The sequence below is a fragment of the Coptis chinensis genome, chromosome 6 (assembly GCF_015680905.1).
Source record: "Coptis chinensis isolate HL-2020 chromosome 6, ASM1568090v1, whole genome shotgun sequence".
NCBI lineage: Eukaryota > Viridiplantae > Streptophyta > Magnoliopsida > Ranunculales > Ranunculaceae > Coptis > Coptis chinensis.
In genome coordinates this window covers 6411983-6433694 of record NC_141461.1, presented here as the reverse complement: position 1 = coordinate 6433694, position 21712 = coordinate 6411983, and the positions used below count along the sequence as shown (strand labels likewise).

The 21712-nt window shown below is 36.2% G+C and overlaps 3 protein-coding genes across 5 annotated transcripts; all 3 read left to right on the top strand.

Moving 5' to 3' along the window:
* Nucleotides 1-1249: 1249 nt before the first annotated feature.
* TH1 (thiamine biosynthesis protein) lies at nucleotides 1250-7031 on the top strand. 3 transcript variants are annotated; one of them, XR_015198901.1, is made up of 11 exons: nucleotides 1250-1402; nucleotides 1483-1683; nucleotides 1761-1835; nucleotides 1917-1992; nucleotides 2066-2141; nucleotides 2256-2390; nucleotides 2969-3033; nucleotides 3153-3280; nucleotides 4679-4935; nucleotides 5160-5920; nucleotides 6585-7031. XR_015198901.1 is itself a non-coding variant. In XM_086566324.1 (10 exons), exons 1-10 carry the CDS (start codon nucleotides 1361-1363, stop codon nucleotides 5689-5691), a joined length of 1587 nt encoding a protein of 528 aa, XP_086422450.1. In that variant the 5' UTR covers nucleotides 1250-1360; the 3' UTR covers nucleotides 5692-6087. The 3 variants fall into 3 exon arrangements, 1 of the variants encoding a protein (XP_086422450.1); XR_015198902.1 differs by lacking the exon at nucleotides 6585-7031 and adding an exon at nucleotides 6097-6139; XM_086566324.1 differs by lacking the exon at nucleotides 6585-7031 and having other exon boundaries at nucleotides 5160-6087.
* Nucleotides 7032-10641: 3610 nt separating this feature from the next.
* On the top strand, nucleotides 10642-15506 carry LOC147491105 (serine/threonine-protein kinase SAPK7-like). The gene is made up of 9 exons (XM_086569072.1): nucleotides 10642-11288; nucleotides 11359-11433; nucleotides 11520-11621; nucleotides 11714-11767; nucleotides 11858-11950; nucleotides 12037-12129; nucleotides 13663-13767; nucleotides 13854-13952; nucleotides 14970-15506. The coding sequence occupies exons 1-9, from the start codon at nucleotides 11169-11171 to the stop codon at nucleotides 15291-15293; spliced, it is 1065 nt and encodes a 354-aa protein (XP_086425198.1). The 5' UTR covers nucleotides 10642-11168; the 3' UTR covers nucleotides 15294-15506.
* A 228-nt stretch (nucleotides 15507-15734) lies between these two features.
* On the top strand, nucleotides 15735-20459 carry XK-2 (xylulose kinase-2). Its single transcript, XM_086569071.1, has 11 exons — nucleotides 15735-16090; nucleotides 16630-17284; nucleotides 17376-17464; nucleotides 17613-17677; nucleotides 17792-17847; nucleotides 18068-18188; nucleotides 18273-18347; nucleotides 18446-18499; nucleotides 18942-19036; nucleotides 19148-19322; nucleotides 20165-20459. Exons 1-11 carry the CDS (start codon nucleotides 16032-16034, stop codon nucleotides 20398-20400), a joined length of 1680 nt encoding a protein of 559 aa, XP_086425197.1. The 5' UTR covers nucleotides 15735-16031; the 3' UTR covers nucleotides 20401-20459.
* Nucleotides 20460-21712: the final 1253 nt, after the last annotated feature.

The window sequence follows — 21712 nt, the reverse complement described above, 5'->3', positions numbered from 1 at the left end:
TATATATAAAAGTAATACATATTAACGTAATGATGACTGACCTACTTCCAATGATTTTGGTGCATTGGTTTCTCTATTTAGAAGAGACTCGTGGCGCATTTGACCCCCTTATACATTTGTATGGTATGATTTCTTTAGATGTCAAATAAAAATAAAAGTTAAAAATAGGTGATCTGCAGGAAGTAAAGTTTGTTCATGGCATTTATTTAAGTAGTAAACTAGATACAATCATATAGCACTATAAAGAAAACATTATAAGTGAGGGAGTTTGGCAAAAGCTACATTTCGCGGAACCCTTTCATCAAACGAACAACATGAAACATTTAACAAGTTTGCGATTTAAACATGAATAATTCCATTGTAATTCACCAAAAAAAAAAAAAAAAAATCCATACCAACAAATTTTTGTCACTTGATCGGGCGGGCAGTACGTAGAATTATTAGGCAGAAGAATTTTAGAAATTAAACTACAAAACTACTAATGTGACATTTGCTAATCGTAAATACAGTCAAACTAAACCAAGACAAAGAGTTGCTAAAGTGGAGGCTGGGATTTCAACGTCTCAAGTTACTCATGAATTAATGGGCCAAGGAATGGTGGCCATCTCTTGATGGGTCTTGCAGCCTCACGGATCCTATCATATAGGGATATGGGTTGAGATGTGTGTTTATGAAAAAGTAACCAGTTGCTCTCTAGCTTCACGCGCGCACTTACATATCTCTGGGCCAAAACCTACCTTCTGGACCACAAGGAAGAAGTTCCCATTATCATCTAGCACGTTCATCATTGCATTGATTGAATACACGTGAGAATAAAAGCTGCATCTCTCCCCTCACCTCCAACAAAAGGCATTACGAACTCGTGTGGAATTTCCGTTTGTTTTAGGCTAAGTCAATGGTGCGACAAAACGCCAAATATCACGGAAATTCTGATCTAATGGTGAGTCAAAACGTTAACGCGCCAACGCTATCGGTATAAATTTACCTATCTATAGCGCCAGTTTTAACGAGATAGCATCAAGTTTGCACGCTAGAGTGGCGGGTAGAAAAATCTAAGCCACACGCCACACTGTGTGGCGTTTTTCCACACGCCTTTGAAAATGGCAGCAGGAGAGTGGAGAGTCAAAAAAAAAAAAAATTTATATGCCATTGGTACTGGCGGCTGTCAAAAAAAACCCGGTAACACTATCCACTATACTATTGTGGTTTGGTGGACTTAGCATTAGAGACACAAATGCCATAAAAAAAGTTATCCTACAAGGCCCAATTTGTTGTACTTTGGACCGGGCTAATAATAAGGCGACGAGTCCATCATAAAACACTCCACTATTCCAGTGATCCAGTAAACAGGAATAAAGCCATGGTAACACAACTCTCTCATCCCTTCTCCTTCAACTTCCAGGTACGTAAAATAATTTTAACTTTCATAAAACGAGTTTTTTTTTGCAAATTATGACGAAAGAATTCATATTTTTGTTTTAGTCAACTGTGAATTTACGTACTAGTTGGGTGAAAGTAACCGCAATGGCCAATCATAAAGTGGCACACGTGTTAAGTGTAGCTGGGTCAGATTCTGGTGGGGGTGCTGGAATACAAGCTGATATTAAAGCTTGTGCTTCATTAGGTGTTTATTGTTCCACTGTTATTACTGCTGTTACTGCTCAAAACACCCTTGGCGTTCAGGTTCGTTTTATTACTATGCCTTAGAAATATAATTTTTATTCAGTTTTATTATTATTATATATATTGTTTGTTGATAGGGAGTTCATGGTGTTCCTGAGGACTTTGTTTACGAGCAATTGAAGTCGGTGCTGTCTGATATGCATGTTGATGTGGTAAGTTTAGATATGCAGTAGTGCACATTATACTTTCTAGAAATGGTAGTCAATAGTTCTGCATTTTGCGTAATGTGTTAGGTAAAAACAGGCATGCTTCCTTCTATTGGTGTGGTGAAGTTGTTATGTCACAGTCTAAAGGAGTTCCCGGTTCAAGGTTTGTGCTGTTAACAAGTTGGTTGGTTGTATTGGTTCTTATCTGTTCTGATATCGTCGTAATTTGAAGGCAGCTTTGGTGGTTGATCCTGTTATGGTATCTACAAGTGGACATATATTGGCTGATCCATCTATTCTAATGGCGTTTCGGTACGTTATTTAATTATATGAGTACGCTTTAGTTTGGCTCCTAAGTGTACCAGCTCATTTTGCTGATTTTGTTGCACTTACACGACTCTAATTTCGTAGATACCTGTACTGCAGGGAGGAGCTTCTCCCAATGGCTGATATAGTGACTCCAAACTTGAAGGAGGCGTCTGCTTTACTTGGTGGTATGAAATTGGTGACAGTAGCTGATATGTGCTCTGCGGCAAAATCGATACATGATTTGGGTCCACGGTTAGTCTGTGTGGATTGGTGTTAAATGTGTAGTCCATATTAAGTTTAGGCGTATCAAACAAAGTATCATCTCAGCAAAATGCCAACAAACAAAATAGCTACAAAACGAGAGCGTCTGCTCAAAACATAAAAGACTCCCATCTACAAACATAATGCTCAACTCGTATATCTTGAGATTTTATGTTTGCCAAGGGCTCTTGTACAGGTTTTATGCCAAATCTTTAAAGTGTATTGTACCTCATTGAACATCAGTGATCTATAACCTGGTATATGAAGACCCAATCTATCTTAGAATTTAGATGATCTGGGCTCATTAAACGTTCTTTAATAGTTGGTAGCCTTATCATATTAGTTTTTGGAAATAAGTTATCTGCTTGCTCAAAACGGATATGCTAAGATCCACCTTAAACCTTCAGCACTGAAGTCTTATATTTCTCTATGTTTGTTACCTGTTCTTTTCTTTTTGGTATAGCAATTATTCACCACCCCTAGGAATGAAAGAGAAAGAAACAACATAATATTCAGAAATGTTCACGGCTAAAGTTCAAGTATGTTGTTTAATTTTTTCACTCTTCTAGATATGTGCTTGTCAAGGGTGGTGACCTTCCCGCTCCGCTAGATGCTGTTGATATATTCTTTGATGGTATGACTTATAGTTCCTTCGAGCATTACATTTCCTTGTAGTTTTGTGCTCCTCAGTTTCAGTCATGGTTTTTACTTGTTTAGAGACCGTTCACTGGATTTTTTTACTTGTTTATGTAGGTGACCATTGCCATGAGCTGCGTGCATCACGCATACAAACTCACAATACTCATGGAACTGGATGCACTCTGGCATCATGCATAGCGGCTGAACTAGCTAAAGGGTCTCTCATGCTCCCAGCTGTTCAGGTGGTTCTACTTCTGGTTGATTTCTTTCATAATTTTCTAATGGATTTAGCATTACGCAGGAGTTGATTTATGTGCAAGTGTGCAACATATTGTCTAGTGTTAAAATCTGTTCATGACTTACACTTTTAACCTTGTATGAGGAGTTTCTGTTAGAATCTAATGGCTAGAGAGTTGTACACAATGCTTCTGAGAACATACAAATTTGGTTGAAGGCTATTAAATAACAAATGGTATGTGTATCATGGTAAAGAAAACATTTTGAGTTTGTTTAGGAAGAGATTGTTCGGTTGAAGGTCCTGATGACAAACCTCCGTGCCAGAGTGTTACAGGACAAAACAGGAGTAATGGTAGGGGCCAACCAGACACTTTTGAGATTAATATTTAGAAAATCTCTGCATCCTGCCAGTTAGTGAAGTAGACTTTCTTTACGGTAGGTTAAGGGACTAAGTTTCTTATACCCTAGTTTTACTGGAGTAAGAACTATATGACAAAACAAGTAAACGTGGAGATTTCAATCAATCATATAAGGGAAGGCACCTAGATCACAATGTCATCAAAGCATGTGATCCATAGAAGGGTGTGAAAATACAATTCAGAAGTGGGAAAACATTTTCTAACATCCCATGCCAGAATTGATGCACATAAAGAATTAAAGATTAGAAAGTATGCATTTAAGCCTATGTATAGTGAAGAAAGCATTGGCATTGTGGTCTGCCCACGTGGAATTGTAAACTAACATTGGGTATAGCCGTATAGGCTTGCTCCCTCTTCTCTCGTTTGTTTTTAGTCAAGTAAATTTATTCTGATGACAGTAAAGGCTTAGGAAGAAGACACTATTTTAGGACAGAGCTTTGACATTGGAGGAGGTGATCATTTTGATCTAATGGATTATAATCCTTTGTTCGAGAGGCTGGGAGGAAACCTCCTTTTGGGTTCAGATGTGATGCTCTGATGCATAGTGTGCAGCTTGATGTCTTGTGTCTTGCCATTTTGTTGTTTTCCATATATTTAGCATTTATTTTGTTCCTTTGTAATGTAGGATAGCTCGTCCCACAAGTGTCTTTTTGATTATCTGAATAATATATATGCTCTAGCGCATAAAAATAAAATGTAAAAATAAATTCCAGCCCTGTACTAACTGCCAAGGGTATATTAAATATTTAATACACCTTTCCCATAACATCTTGTTCAATACTCAAGTTCTTCAAAAAGACAAATACATGTGTGATTTGTTGTAATTATCTAATAGTCCTATTTGTAAATATACTTCCAATTTGTTTGGCTTTCAGTGTTTGAGAATTCCCCTCTCCTAAGATTTGTCCACTTAGTTCTATAATATAATTGTTTTTGGAGTTGGATATGTAGCCTTCTCATACTTATTTATTGTGATTTTACCAGGTAGCAAAACGTTTTGTTGAGACTGCGCTTGACTACAGTAAAGACATTGTAATTGGAAGTGGGCCTCAAGGTCCTTTTGATCATCTTTTCAAGCTTAAGCGTAGTACCTATAATTCTTCCAGAAGAAGGGGATTCAATCCAAATGATCTTCTTTTATATGCCATTACGGATTCAGGGATGAATAAGAAGTGGGCACGTTCCATTATTGATGCTGTTAAAGCTTCCATAGAAGGAGGTGCCACCATCATCCAGCTGAGGTTAGTTTACTCGACACCTCTTTCACAGTTACTCAGAATCATACCTTGCATTTCCAGCTTTAGAGTTTGATTTTACTAGTAAAATATTAGTGGATTACCCCTTACTTTACCTATTGGGGATGATTTTCTTTCTTTAGCATAGATAGCTAAGTGTGTGCGCCGTGTCATTAAAATTGAACATACTCACACCATGTAAATTAAAGCTTTCTTTTATAATTTTGTAGAGAGAAGGATGCTGAAACACAGGAGTTTGTGCGGTTAGCTGAGGCCTGTCTTGAAATTTGTCATTCTCATGGGGTAGCTCTCCTTATTAATGATCGAGTAGATATTGCCCTTGCTTGTGATGCTGATGGGGTACATCTTGGTCAGTCTGACATGCCACCACGTGTTGCCCGTACTCTTCTTGGCCCTGGGAAGATCATTGGGGTTTCATGCAAGACCCCAGAGCAAGCCTTACAAGCATGGGCTGATGGTGCAGATTATATTGGATGTGGTGGTGTCTTTCCAACTTCCACAAAGGCAAACAATTTAACTGTTGGCTTGTCTGGTCTAAAAACAGTCTGTTCAGCATCCAAGGTACCTGTAGTTGCCATTGGTGGAATTGGGCTCGCGAATGCACATTCTGTAATGGAAATTGGTGAACCAAATCTGCATGGTGTTGCTGTTGTGTCAGCATTGTTTGATCGTGAAAGTGTTTCCAGTGAAACCAGGAAGCTACATTCGGTGCTGATGGATGTGTTATCAGTGGCAAAATAAGAAGAAAGGGCCATTAATGAGTATATATTCTGGAGCAACATTTCCATACTTCCTGTGCAGTCATCATATCACTTACCTGCATCCCATTTTTCCATCGTGTTAGCTCATCTATATGTGGCACCGTTAACTAGGCAGTGTGGGGATCTTCTTTATGGATTGCATAAAAAAGCAGCCGAAGATGCTGGAGGATTCGGCATGATGGAACAGTGGAACACTTTACTCATGCATGGTAAGCAACCAACTTGAAGATTTTAGAAAGAATTATTTACATCTTAGCCGCTCCAAAATTATGATAGGTGCTGTTGAGTTTTCCAATTTTGTTACCAAAATATTTTACTGTCATATTTTACTTGTTTTCTTTGAACTTTGAAATCATTTCCATATGTTATTGGTGTCTGTATGAAGCGAGGGAAAAGTTATGGTGATGTACTTAGGAGTCTTGAGATTTTCCTTTTTGAGGTGGAGATCTGATTTCCTTTGGGGCTTCTTTTAGTATGTTTAGCAGTGTTGGTCTTGAGGGCAAAATGAGTGGTATGTGCACAAAAAGGGGTGGTTTGTGGTTCACTGTTGGAGATGGAATAGAAAGTGTATATGTTGGTTGACACAGGGACATAATGTCTGAACTCAGGAGAAGTGGCAAAGATTACAGACCACGAGAGGGAGAGCGTTGAGATATAATTAAAAAAACATGGATTAAGACTAAAGAGATGTTACTTAGTGTTTACGAGAGGACACCGGGCATGACTAAACCTCATAAAAAAGTCAAAGGAAAGCTTGATGTAACACCTTACCTAAACAGATATAAAAGTTTCATGTAAAATATGAGGAGTTTGCTTTCACATACGTCCTTTAAATTCTATACTTTTTAAGTAAAAATTGTTTGCATTATCCAGGCGTAGTCTACATGTTGATTATCTGAATCTCTAGTTAGATGCAAACTGAGTTCTGGGTGTAAAAACTGCCAAAGTCTGGGGACATCTGAAACAGAGCGTAATGGAAATGTGAGTTGCTGAATCACCTGTTCGAAGTGTAGTCTCTTTGGAAACTGATTTGGAAGTATGGGCTGCTTGAAAATTTATCCTCAATGGAACGCCCACGCTGTGTGACGTAATTGGCTAGATACTCTCGGCATCGTACGTAAAGGAAAATTAATCATGAAGACAAAGGAAAGAAATATAATTTCATTTTATGTCTTCAATCGATTAGACTACCAAATCAAAGTATCAAACTCACACACACAAATAAGTGCCCTCAACTCATCAGTAACAATGGTGGAGGTCCAACTTTTGGATTTTCAAGCCGACATATTTTTACCTACGGCGGACATTGAAGATATTGTTTTTGGCGTTGTTTACATTTGTTTAGACGTCTATTGTCCGAAGCATATTAGACATTTAGACCACAAGGGACAGTTGAACATATATTGGGACTTTGTGCAACTTGATCTCATCAAATGGCCCCAGCCCACGTGACTAATCTTAGTCCATCCAGGCTAAAGTTCCCAGAATCAGGAATATACTGAAAGCTCGAAGTGACACACAGTCACATGGATGATGTCCCAAACTACAAAATAACAATAATTCTAGGGAGACCGATTTCAGTGACCTGTTGACGTGTCCTTCCTCTTACGAAAACAAGCAAACAAAATAAAAATAAAACACAAAATCCATCCATTTTCCTTTCTTCGTCGTCTCTCTCACCTAAAACCCTCATGGCCTCATTTTTTAATTGAACATGTGTAACTTTTTTTTGCTTCTATCTCTTTTATTGTTTTTGTGTCTTTGTGAAGCCACCACACATTAGATTCTAAAACTCCAAATTAGTATTATTGTAGATGAATATAACACTAAAAAAATTAAAGTTTAAACCAATTAATCTATCATAATCAAGATATTTAAACCAATTATTTGTCCGAATGGTTTGTATTTTAGTGAGGCAAAATAGACAAATCTTTTGATTATTAGAATAAATTAAACAATCAAGTGATCATTTGAATTTGAATTTTACTTTTCTATTTAGTGATTTTTTGGTTTTCCACATCTTTACTTCTCACTGACACTATTAAAACACAAAGATTTGAGAAGATTGTGGGTGGGGATAAGAGGTTCAAGCGGGATTATAGAAGAATTGATGTTTTGGACATCTGGCGAGACTTGAAGACAAGAGGGAAATAACAAATTAAAATAGATGTGCAGTTTTGTTACACACGTGAGAGAGATGGACACATCAGCATGTCACTAGAAACGGGCTCCATTATCGGTCTCCCTAGAATTACTGACAAAATAATACCACAGGCATAAGTTTTAAGTATAAATTATAGGTTTTTTCGAGAGATGCATCTGATAAACTTTGTTACTGACTCAAAAGGTGCGTGATTTACATTTCTTGGAGAGTTGTTGTTTTTATTGATTGTTAAAAGAAGACGAGAAAACGAAGATGCAATCGTGCCGTCACTAAAAATCTGACAAATAGTTTGGTTGCGTACTTGTATCCAAGGCCCAAAATATCGAATTTGGTAAATATTTGGATGTATTCAAAAATCAATATATATCAAATATATTAAATATATCGAAAATATCATAAATATATATTTTTTTGTTTATTAGTCAAAATTTTGTTTTGTATGTCAATATATCATAAATATCATCGATTATATTAGAAATATTGTCAATATATCGACCAAAGTTAACGATATGGTCAAATCCAACAATTTATATCATATATACCGGTCAATATATATTATTATATCGGAAATTGTGATATATATCGAGAAAAAAATGATTCAATATTCGATTGAGATATATCGAATATATCCATATAGGTGTACCAAACAAATGATATATATTGGCGATATATAAGATATATCGACGATATTTTGGGCCTTGCTTGTATCAAGGAAGTTCGTTATAACAACAAAGACGACACCACCACTGTAAAACGGAAAGAAAACAAAGACGCAATCAAGCCGTCATGCGTCGATATATAGCGTACCAATTTTTTATATTCATTTTTCTATTAACCAGTTGGAACTAGGAAGTTATGAGTACTTGAGGGTCAAAATTGGTCTCGTATACATATATTTTGGGTCCTGTTATTGACAAACCCCATTTTGTGTTGGACAGACCCCGACCCAATTTGGGATATGTATTTATGTTGGGTGCAACAGATAGTTTTAGGCAGACCTCGTGATCGAACCCGAACAAAAAAAACACCCGACATAACTAGTTACCCTTTGTCTCTGCCAATTCATGTCAATCGCTTTTAAGAAAATAATGAATATTCGAATACTACCTATATATAATCCAAACCACTGAAATTGAATCACAACCCTCTTTCCACATCTCTATATAAAGTTCAAATTGATAACTATTAAGTGTGTACTATAGTTGTTCCATAGTATTATCTTTAAAACTCAAAAACCACTTTTAAGTCTGTATGAAGTTTGTTCCAGGAATGAAGCTACTTGATACCAAGAACTGTTGCATACAAGAATGACCTAAGCCAATTATTAGAGTTTTCAAACGGTATAGCCATGTCATGTATATTGGTCTCGAACAACACCACGAGGTCATTCCAATGTACAAGGTTTCAAACGGGTCTAGCCATGCCATAAATATTGTATTGGTCTCAAACGACACCATAAGGCCGTTCCAATGTGCAAGTTTTCAAACGGTCTAGCCATATTGTGTATATTGGTCCCGAATGACACCAAGAAATTGTTTGAAGCATTCATATTTAAAACGCTTGTTCTTCAAATTCACGTACAAAATTTGATCAAAATTACATTAAATGAAAAATACAAACAAAAAATTGATTTCACAGGATAATTATTACATTAACCCTAAATTTGATATAAGTGGAAGATTCCCAACACAGATTACAATTTTTTTTTTCAATGGCAAATTTATAAACTATTTTATTTTTCAGAGTCCGCCCAACATGTTGTCGCTGAGTACCTATATTTTTCTTTTTTAGTTTTATCATACTTTTGACTCCGCAAAATTAATATTCTGAGTTGAGACTTGAGACAGCGTCGGTTACTCTTTGCATGTGCTTCAGTATGTGCTTCAGTGATGTTGCAGATATTGTAAGGCATTCGTACATTAATGCGACATATTGACATCAACATCTTACAATAAGTGCAAACTTTTCGTCTCTCTTATTTAGGTGGAAAGCTGTGATAATTGATTGGCAAGTCTTACTTTCCATCATTTGTGATTGAGTACACATGAATGATAATGATTCATCGTGCTCCATTGTTTTCTGCAGTACCTTTAAGTACTACTGTACCAGTCCATTTCTAGGCTTCACGGGATAACATTCTTCTTTAGATTGCAATGGATATTTCTTTTCATCCGTGAATGGAAGATACCTATAGGCAAGGGAATGCCAGCATTGTTAAGAAATTTTGGTTAGTTGCAATGATTCCAGTGAGTTTGCCACTAAATTGATTGAGCTATGGCTTGCAATGCTAAATCAAATTGCACAATGTGTCCGATTCACAGCCATGTCGACCACAACTTGTGTGGTAAAATGATTCCATCTTTACTTTTGTTCTCTGAGACAAAAAATACTATTATTTAGGACTTTGAAAGATAAAGCAAATATGTCATCGTCCAAACCTCCACTCCATCTAGTAGGTAGTAACTATAGGCCTATAGTGTCAATGTGCCATTACACTAAAATGTGACTTTTTCACTATCAATTGGGTGCTACAAGGTCGACACCACGCTGGTCTTGGACTATTCTGTCTACTGTATATCAAATTATCAATGAGATTTTGAATTTGGTTTGTGATTTGAGTGTATATGAATTAGTCCTCACTATCATTTTATCCAATTTAAATTAGATTATCCCAGATTAAAACTAAGTTATTTTACAGTGTTATGCTAAGTGGATAAAATAAAATACACTTGTATATTCCCCAATAGAAATTTTAGCTCATGGAATATACAAAGGAAAAAAACTTGCCACGTAAACTAACACCAAAACTTTCCACTGCTAACGTGTAACAAATCCCATCGGTGAAATTCCGCCAGTATAGAAAACAGCCCTTGCCTAATTATAGCCTCCTCTCCTTCTTCTCCATTCCTTCCTTCCTTCATTTTCAGACATATCCTCATTTTTCTAATTTTCTTTCCTTCACTTTTACGAGCTTCACCCTTTTCTGCACCTGCCTCGATCACACTGTAAACTACTATATATAAAAAAGGGTACAATACAAACAAAATAACGCGTTTTTTTTTTCACCCCTTCATTAACGGCGAGTATTTATATGTATAAGTGAGAATGGGATCTAAGTTTGATTATTTAATGCAAGAATCCACGTGATTTTCTATAAAATTTGCAACTTTCGGTTCCTGTTTTGGTAATTTTTGAAGAAAAGAAGCTTGTATAAACGAAATAAAGAGACCCCTTTTGTTGGTTTGGTGAAGTTTTGATTGGAAAGTGAGAAAAGATTGAAACTTTGTGAAAAAATGGAGAAATATGAGCATGTGAAGGATATTGGGGCTGGGAATTTTGGTGTAGCTAGGCTTATGAGGAATAAAGAGACTAAAGAACTTATTGCTATGAAGTATATTGAGCGTGGTCTTAAGGTTTGTTTATTTATGTTTATATTTATTTTGATTTTTGAAGAATTTTTTTGATTGATTTTGTTGTGATTAGATTGATGAGAATGTTGCAAGGGAGATTATTAATCATCGATCGCTTCGACACCCAAACATTATTCGATTCAAAGAGGCTAGTGTTCTTTTTTATGTATAATTTATTTATGATTTTTATGGGGAAGAAAGGAATGAAGTTTTTAGGTGATGAATTGTTTGTAGGTTGTATTGACACCGACACATCTGGCTATTGTAATGGAGTATGCTGCAGGTGGTGAACTCTTTGAACGAATCTGTAACGCTGGCAGATTCAGTGAAGATGAGGTTTTCTTCCTTTCTAATTGGACTTTTTATTTATAATTAATGCATTTTGGACTAATTTTTAAATTGTAATTAGAATTTTTTAAAATTTTCAGGCAAGATATTTCTTCCAGCAGCTGATCTCAGGCGTCAGCTACTGTCATTCCATGGTAGATTTAATGTTGTAAATTATTTATTATCTTAAGTTTATTAGTTTGTTATTTTTTATTATTATTATTATTATTATTTTTTCCGTTTAGCAAATCTGTCATCGAGACTTGAAGCTCGAAAACACACTGTTGGATGGAAGTCCTGCACCGCGTCTGAAGATCTGCGATTTTGGTTACTCGAAGGTGAATTTTTTATGTTCTTTTGAGACAATTTATTTTATGATGTTGAATTTTATGCTAATCTATAATATTGTTCTTCCTTAATGCAGTCGTCGTTGTTGCATTCAAGACCAAAATCTACGGTTGGAACTCCAGCTTATATTGCACCGGAGGTGCTCTCACGGCGCGAATATGATGGAAAGGTGAGTTCATGAATTCTTATCTCATTATCTGTTTCTGGACAAACAAGTGACTGTACAATTTTGGATGTGCTCATTAGGGCATCTCCAATGGGGTGTGTAAAATTACACCTCCACCTAGGCTCCACGTAGGTGCCATTAGGATTTTACACCTCTTAATTGTATACTATTGTATAGTCTATAAATATCCACACTCTATACTCCCCAATGGAGAAGTGTAAAAAAAATTAGATTTTAAACTCGGACGTCACTCTTTAATTTAAATTGTGACGTTCGAGTTAAAAAATTACTCTAGAATTAGAAAGGGACGTTACTTAAAGTGACGTCCGAATTTTTTTTGTTCGGACGTTGGTTAAAGTGTCGCCCGAGCTATTTATCAACTAATAGCGAGATGGGGAATTCCCCACCTCCTCTATCAACTAATACTCTATTATCTACGGTATACCACCCCCATTGGAAAGAGTTTTTTGATATTTGGAGTGTAAACTTTATACTCTATACGGTTTACACCCTCCATTGGAGATGCCCTTAGTAGCTAGTGAGGCACTGTATTGTTTATCTATTCGCCACTTGAGCACTATAAGCAGTGGGGCCCAGTTTTCACTGGTTATTGCTTATCTTTCATTTGTTCAGTCCTAGAAGGAAATTAGTACTTTACATCTGGGCATGGTTTAAAACATCCAAAACATTGGCAATCAGCTGATTAGCCAGTAAATATTAGCCAACCAATCTTTTAGCAATTTAGAGTTTGGTGGTCAGTATTTTTATATTTTTGCCTGTAGAACATCATCTACTTGATCGATTTATGTTAGCCAATGTCATATTTGATCCTTTTTATATAAATGCTCTTTCTCCTTTTTTTGTTTAACCCCTACCTGGAATGAAACTGAAGACATTATAACTCACAAGAACTTTTAGGATTTTTTTTTCTTATATTTCATTATTCTGTTTTCCAATTTTGCTATGGCCAAAGAGGCCAATGAAAATGTTTCCCAAAATGTCACTATCTGATTGTGTTTCCTTGTTCTACAAGCAACAATTAGAAGGAACAAATTTTCTTTTGTGAGTAGGGAGATGAAATGGTTGACCCTGGTGGCCAAGTTGTTATTAAACCAGCTGATCCTAACGTACCAGAAATGTTTAACTGGTTTAAAAGAAGGTGGTCTTGAGTTAATTCATCAAATTCTAGATATGCAAAAAAGTTTTGTTCAGAACCAATATGGCCAAAGGGGTCCAATATGGTCAGGGATGGCAATGGGTCCAATTCAATTCGGATTAGATCCAAATATAATATATTTTTTTGTCAGCATCATTATTCATGCAAGAATTAATCTAATTTGAAATCCTCAGTCTTGAAGTTTATTCAATTTATCCATTCTTTTAATTTTAATCTGGAGAAGTATTTGAATGTTTACCAAAAAACAAAAGAAGATGAATATCATTATTCATGGAAGGGTTCATCCATGAATAATAATTTTCGTCATTCCAACAGGCTTACTTATTACTCACCATATTTTATATTTTCTCTTCTTTTAGATGGCGGATGTCTGGTCTTGTGGAGTGACTCTCTATGTTATGCTGGTGGGAGCATACCCTTTCGAAGACCAAGAAGACCCCAAGAATTTTAGGAAAACCATTGGAGTGAGGGTCTTACTTGATCTTTGCTCACTTGAACTATTTCTGCTATTCCTACTTCCTCCATTACATATAAATTTGTGTTCTTGCAGCGAATCATGGCTGTTCAATACAAGATCCCAGACTATGTTCATGTATCTCAGGATTGCAAGCACCTCCTTTCTCGCATATTTGTTGCTAATTCATCCAGGGTACGTGTTCTACTTAGTGCATTTATTTTATTTCAAATCTAGTTTATACTTACATTTTGGAAAGTTTGGAAATTAACTAGTGATGGTCATTCCAAGGGTTTTAGCTAACAAGGAATTGTTGTGATAAATTGAAGGTTTTAACGCACCCTTTCCAGCCCAACACAAAACCCTAGGTTTTAATGCGGTTCTCAATAGTTTAAAGATTGAGAATCACTCAAAACCGACGAACAATGCAAATCCCTGAGGATTTGTTCCCCCCTCGGTTGGAACTTGTATGAAAAGTTAAAATCCACTTGATCTTGTACTCTTTAATGACAGACCATGGAGTCATGGAAACTTTACCAGGAGTGTTTCAGCAACAACCTTTCTTTTGTCAGATAGAATAAGTTGAGAGACGCACTGCTGAGAAAACCACCCATCTTACTCTAATAGTCTAATATCAGCTGGGTGAATGCAGCAGAACATTTTTAAAACTTGGAAGTGCTAATATATGTGATTAGCTAGAGAAGAAATTAGTTCTTTCAAAACCCTTTCTGTGATTATCTATGCTCCAAAATCCTGAAGATATGGATGTTTATTTGAAATAACTAGGTTTGTTACATCAACTGGCATTTCCATTTGTCACTGCCGCAAATGACTGAAACATGGTAATAAAATGAATGTGCTTGTTATTCCTCTTAAGGCAGCTGAGCGTGGCAGGTGTCCATATCTGTGTGTCTTTGTTGAAGGGCAACCTTATAGCTTAATTATAAGTAGAGTAAGTAGAGTAATGAGCTTAGTAGTCTCTTCCTAGCTGCTTGTGCTCCAAGTTTAGTCGTAAAGCAGATGCACGTGCTAATAAGATTTATAGGTTAGTAGCAATAAAAGGTGTACTGCCAGGTTTACTAGTTGCTTTGGATGCGATAGGTTCAGGACAATGTTAGGTTTGTTGAGGATGATGAAATCCCGTGTCTGTTAAGTTGTTCTGATTAACTTTAAGAAATTGTTGTTTTGAAATTTTCTTTGATATAATTGCAGAGGATTACTATAAAAGAAATCAAAAGTCACCCATGGTTCTTGAAGAACTTACCAAGGGAGCTTACGGAGACTGCTCAAGCAATCTACTACAAGAGAGACGACCCAAGTTTCTCCCTCCAGACTGTTGACGACATAATGAAGATTGTGGGGGAGGCCAGAAACCCCCCACCTTCATCCAGGTCAGTTGGAGGCTTCGGCTGGGGAGGGGAAGAAGAGGAGGAGGAACTCAAAGAAGAGGACGTTGAGGAGGACTACGAAGACGAAGACGAGTATGAGAAGAGGGTCAAAGAAGTGCATGCAAGTGGAGAATTTCATTTGACTTGAGATTTATCTTCCTTCCGTTATTATTGTTAGGAATTTATGTAACTTAATTTTGAATGTTTCTAGCCTTTAGGATGCTTTGGTGTTTGTATAAAACTTTACCCCTTGTTTGAACTCAGGCTCAAGATTGTAAACTTGAGAAGGAGAGAGGTTTGGTTGAACATGTATTATTAACTCAAAAGTTCATTTGAAATTTGTGAATAACTTGTGAAATAATGCCTCTTATGATTAGTTATTAACTTATTATGCTTTGGACTTTGAAGCTCTCATTGGTAGGTGCAATGTGAATAACAGCAATTGTTACGGAAGCCCTTCAGAGTTGTATGGCTTGGCACTGTGGGTTTGTATCAACTTTCACTAATTTTCAAAAACTGATATTAATTTGGTTGTCGATCTCTAAAAGCTGAAAATTGGTGAAGACCTGGAAACTTGGGAGAAGATACGCAAATATTTTGTTGATATATTTCAGTTTCCGTACAATGTGGATGACATTAAATTTATTGTATTTTATCCAAAATAATTAATTAGTTGGTAATGACGTGAATTATTAGTGGATATACATACATAATGATCCACAAGAAGAAGAAGAAGAAGTGATTAGTTTGCATTTAAATAACATTTATCCTTTTTTGTAAGCCTTATCCAAAATTCCAAATGCCATTTTGTTCTGCTATTTAAATGATATATACTATTGAAACGGATCATAGCATAGGTTGGCGTAAGTTGTTGTGATCATATCAAATGGAAGATTACTCTCTACCTAAAGATGGTCTCTTTCTTGGATTTGACAGCTCCACTCAGTAAGTACCTTATATTTGCTTCAAATTAGGCAGTTTTTTTAGTTTAAACTTTGGTTTGATTCGCTTTATGTTTTGCTTTAAGATAGATAGTTTGTTGTGTTGTTTATTGAAATTTTAATTTAGGGGAAAAGACAATGCATGTGCTTCGAATGCACTCCGGTTTTATTCCTACAGTTTTGATACGTTGGATTTGCATTTTTAAGGATGTTTTTCTTTTGCTTATTTATGTTTGAAGAAAACATAAACTCGTGTCCCCATTTCAAAAAATATCTGAGTTTTACCTTTTTATTTCGATTGTTTCAACCTCATAATTGTATAGTTAAAATGGTAAGTAAATGGAATCATTTGATTTGTATTCACAAGCTTGTAGATTTTAACAAGAATTACTACTCTTTTCAAAACTGTATTCTCATCCCTTTGGCTGTGTAGGTTGAACAGTGTTTTTTTCCGTTCATATTCTGTATGGAAAACTGCTAATAAATAAACTCTACTGGGAATTGCCAACATAGAAATTAATTATATGGGTTTTGGCTGTTTAGGTCCTTGAAGGCGACTGTGTTAGATTCAAATCTCAATATCGTGACATCAGAGACTGTTCACTTTGATTCCGAACTTCCCCAGTACAAGACCAAAGATGGAGTTTACAGAGATACCTCCGTGAATGGCAGAATAGTGTCCCCAACTCTGATGTGGGTGGAGGCTTTCGATCTCTTACTTGAGAAACTCACGAAATCAAAATTTGATTTCAAAAGGGTTACTGCCGTGTCTGGCAGTGGGCAGCAACATGGTAGCGTCTACTGGAAGAATGGAAGTTTGGCCAAACTTGCTTCTCTGAATCCTAACAAACCATTGATGGAACAGCTTACCGATGCTTTCTCTATTAAGGAATCCCCAATATGGATGGATAGCAGCACTACTGCTCAGTGCAAGGAGATAGAAACTGCAGTTGGGGGTGCACTGGAGCTATCTCAACTAACTGGGTCCCGTGCGTATGAGCGGTTCACAGGTTCACAAATCCGGAAGATATTTCAGACACAGCCGGATGTATATCGTGAGACTGAGAGAATATCGCTTGTTAGTTCTTTCATGGCTTCACTTCTCATTGGGGCTTATGCAAGCATTGATGAGACAGATGGATCTGGGATGAACTTAATGGATATAAGAGAACGTACCTGGTCTAAGATCGCTTTAAAGGTTATCTCTAAAATTTTGATGATGCAGCTTACATTTGAGGTATCTCCTGTTATTTCATACACAGATTATGACATTGTAGTAATTCAATCAGGCTACTGCACCGGGTTTAGAAGAAAAGCTTGGAAAACTAGCACCTGCATATGCAGTTGCTGGTTCCATTGCTCCTTATTTTGTGGAGAGGTCAGTAGCTTGTTATGGTTCCATTTCTATCTTCATTACTTCATACATATATTTTATGATTGTCATCTTTGGGCTCATCCACTCATGTTTTACTGGTGCTGCTTATTCCGTTTTAAGAAAATGACAAGAGGCATTGAACTTCTTCCAGGTTTCACTTCAATAAGAACTGTCTGGTCGTTCAGTGGTCTGGAGACAACCCAAACAGTTTGGCAGGTAAATTTCGTTTTGTAAAGCTCTCCAGCCATAGTACATGTCTTTTCTAGACCGTATTCAGATCTGCTTCTCTTTGGTTTTCTCATATCTTCTATTATTATTGAATTTCTATAGGTTTGACCCTCAATACACCTGGGGACCTGGCAATCAGTCTTGGCACTAGTGATACTGTAAGCTACATGTGGTCTTTGTTTTCTGTTGTTAGTTTAAAATATGAGAGGTCTCAAACTTTCACCAAGGTTTCCATACCCTGCATTCTGCCCACAAGGGTTGTTTATTTTCACAAATCAAGCCGGTTTGTTACTTTTAAGGATGTTGTGAGATTTTTCACTATCTAATTACTGTTTATTATTTTAGTTCTTACCGCCTATGTACAAATGGATTTTCCAGGTGTTTGGGATCGCCAGTGAGCCTCAGCCTAGGCTAGAAGGTCATGTCTTACCTAATCCTGTTGACCCCAAAAGCTACATGGTAATGCTGGTATACAAGAATGGATCTCTAACTCGTGAAGGTATGCCTTAAAACAAAGTGTCTGGATTTTCGTGACGCAATTTAAGCAAACGTTGACTAAAATTGACTAAAACTTTGGTGGTAGATGTACGGAATCGTTGTGCCGAACGGTCATGGGATACTTTCAACAATATCCTGGAGCAAACACCTCCACTAAATGGTTTGTAGATCTTATGTGATCAATGTAGTTGGATTTTTACCTAGCACATGTTCGTATGTTCTTTATTTCATCTTTATTTCATCCATTTTGCGCAACAGGTGGGAAACTAGGCTTCTACTACAAGGAGCATGAAATTCTTCCTCCTCTTCCAGGTTGGTTTCTTTCCTTGAAATTGAGTTCCTATATACTTGAGTGAGTACGACTGATCATATTTATGGTCAAATTGGATCAGCGAGATACGTAAAAAAAATTGAGTTGGTGGCATTCCTTTTCCAGTTCAAACAAATTCATATAAATTAAAGTCAAGTAGGCTGTAGGCCGTTTATCATTGCTTATGAGGTCTGGTTAATATAGTTTTGCTTAGACGGTTGTTTCTACCTTTCCTTTAGTTGGCATAGTCAGGGCTGTTAACAGGTTGGTGTACACATCTTAATTAGATAATCGTATTGAAAGATTGTAAAAAGTCAAACACATGACCGAATAAACCCCTGCAAATCTACCCTTTTGAGGTCAAATCTGTATATCCCAACTGAAATCGAACATGTTTATCGCTGGGAAAATCCATATTCTAACTCTAATTTAAATGCACTTTAGTTGGTTACCATCGCTATGTCCTTGAAAACTTCACTGGTAGCACATTGGATGGAGTGGAAGAGCATGAAGTTGCAGAATTCGATGCTCCTTCTGAGGTGAGTTCAAATAAAATAAAACTAAGGGCAGCAGATAGTTGAACTGAGGTATTTTTTTACTTGTCATGAGGCAGCAGATAGTGAACTGAGGTATTTCTAACATTACTTCAGGTAAGGGGAATAATTGAAGGCCCCTTTCTCTCAATGCGAGCTCATGCAGAAAGGTTTGGGATGCCTGCTCCTCCCAACCGAATCATAGCAACTGGTGGTGCATCTGCAAATTCAAGCATTCTCAAGTCAGTGGCATCCATTTTTGGCTGTGATGTTTATACAGTCCAAAGATCAGGTGACTACCCATTAGACTGTCAAGTATATTTATTGTTTACTTACACAGGATTTTTTGTCTCAATCTTCCAACTTCACCTAAAAAACAAAAAAATTAATATAGGTAAATGAATACTTTTCTTGTTCCCATATATTAAAGAATTATTATCTGGATTCTAACCAAATTGACCTTGGACATTTTTGCTTTTTTCCCACTGTTGCTGATTGCCTTCCCAGTTTATGAACTTGTCGTAGATGATTGCTACTTTGTTATGCATGTTGATGCATATTCACAAAGTTGAGGTGCTGGCTTAAAATTACAATCTACAAATACTGGCAATTTGAGGAAATATTGAGAAATTCAGAAAAATATATAAGTATAATAAATAATACTTGTGAACAAAAGTAAATAAATAGATAAAATAACCTGTATAGTGTTATGAAGTATTTCAATCTTAAACCTGTGATATAATGATATTTCATATCTACACCATTGTAAAAATTCATTTTAAAGACAGAATTAACATTGTTCATTTGCTGATTCATATCATTATTATTATTATTATTATTACCTTCATGAATTGCTTATCAATCTAACACATTTCCCATCTGTAGAAGTGAATTTTGTATATGCCATTTAATTATAAAAGAGTTGAACAAAGCGTGCTTAGTTCATCTACGCGGTCTCTATACTCAGCTATTATGTATCAGCAAGGTTATTCCCTAGGAGTGAACGTAAATAATATACTAAATGGCATAGAATATGGTGAATTTATCTTTGCACATTATGACTTACTATAATAACTTATTTGGACTTAGGGTATTCTCAGTACTCAGTGCAGTTTTTTTTATTGTTTTTAACAGATTCCGCTTCACTGGGTGCTGCCCTAAGGGCAGCTCATGGGTGGCTCTGCAACAGAAAGGGAAGTTTTATTCCCTTCTCGGGCATATATGAGAACAAGTTGGAAAATTCCTCTGTTAGTTGCAAGCTTTCGATGCCTGCAGGAGATGCACAACTTCTCTCAAAGTACACCCTGTTGATGAAGAAAAGAATCGAAATTGAGGATTGCCTCGTTCAAAAGTTGGGACGCTGGCAATAATCTTTTTGGAAATGTTTGTTACAACCAAGTTAATAAATTTGTTTTCGGCCGTTAGAAAAGTCTCAACTAACACATTTTAACTTGAATTATTAGAGTGTAGTCTCAAGTCTCAACTAACACATTTTAACATGAATTATTGGAGTGTTTTCTTATATAAACTTTAAACCATGTAAGTGATTAAAACATGTACATTTTTCTAGTTTTACCACACACACACACACACACACACACCCCCCCCCCCCTATTTAGGCCAATTAGCTTTAAACTCCCAGTTCTTTCATCTAGAGGTTTACCCCAGCCCCCAAGACCACACCACATTTAAGTTAATCATGTTCGACTGTTATCTTTTTTGGTCAATTCATGTAAAAATACTCTTTTTAATAATTTTCTAGCTTTACCTCTCCGAATTTAGGCCAATTAGTTTTACCGAGGTTTACCCCCAAGACCACAAGTCAACTAAATTTGACTATGATGTTTTTGGTCAAGACAAATAAAAATACTATAATACCTTTTTATATGTATAATTATATAAATATCGTGTGACTTTGGCAAATACAAAATTGTAATTCAAATCATCTACACATGTTATGATTTTGTGAACTCTATTTGACGGCTACTACCAATCCTTATTAAATGACATCCACACTCTTAACATTATGAAATTACATAATTACTCTCACGGTTGTTAAAAACTACATGTATGCTAGGAGAAAACCAACCGTGAAAAGGCAACAAAGTCTTTTTATGTGGTAGTGGTGTATGGCTTGGAGTGAGAAGATAATGTTACAATGATGGTAGTGGTGTAATTTCATAATATTAAGGGTGTGAATGTCATTTGATAAGGATTGGTGATAGCCGTCGGATAGAGTTCACAAGATCATGACATGTGTCCTAGATGATTTGAATTATAATTTTGTCGTGTAAGTCACAGAATATTTATGTAATTATACCTAGAAAAGGGCATTAGAGTATTTTCATTTGTTTTGACTAAAAACATCACGGTAAAACTCAGTTGACTTGGATGTGTTGTGGTATGGGAGGTAAATTGGCCTAAGTTCTGGGGAGATAAAACTATTAAAATCAAAGACCATTAATACTGAGTAGTGGAGAATGCTCCTAGTATCAAAGACCATTAATACTTCGATGAGTGGAGAATGCTTTCTAGTGACCCACGTCGGCCCTTTTTTTCAAGACCACACATCGATTTTTCATAAAAAAAGAAATTGTACGCCCTTTTTTGCCAATTTCAATTGTTCGTGACCCAAAATAGATAAACTCTTTTTTCAATTCTACAAACTCCCAACTCTCCAAA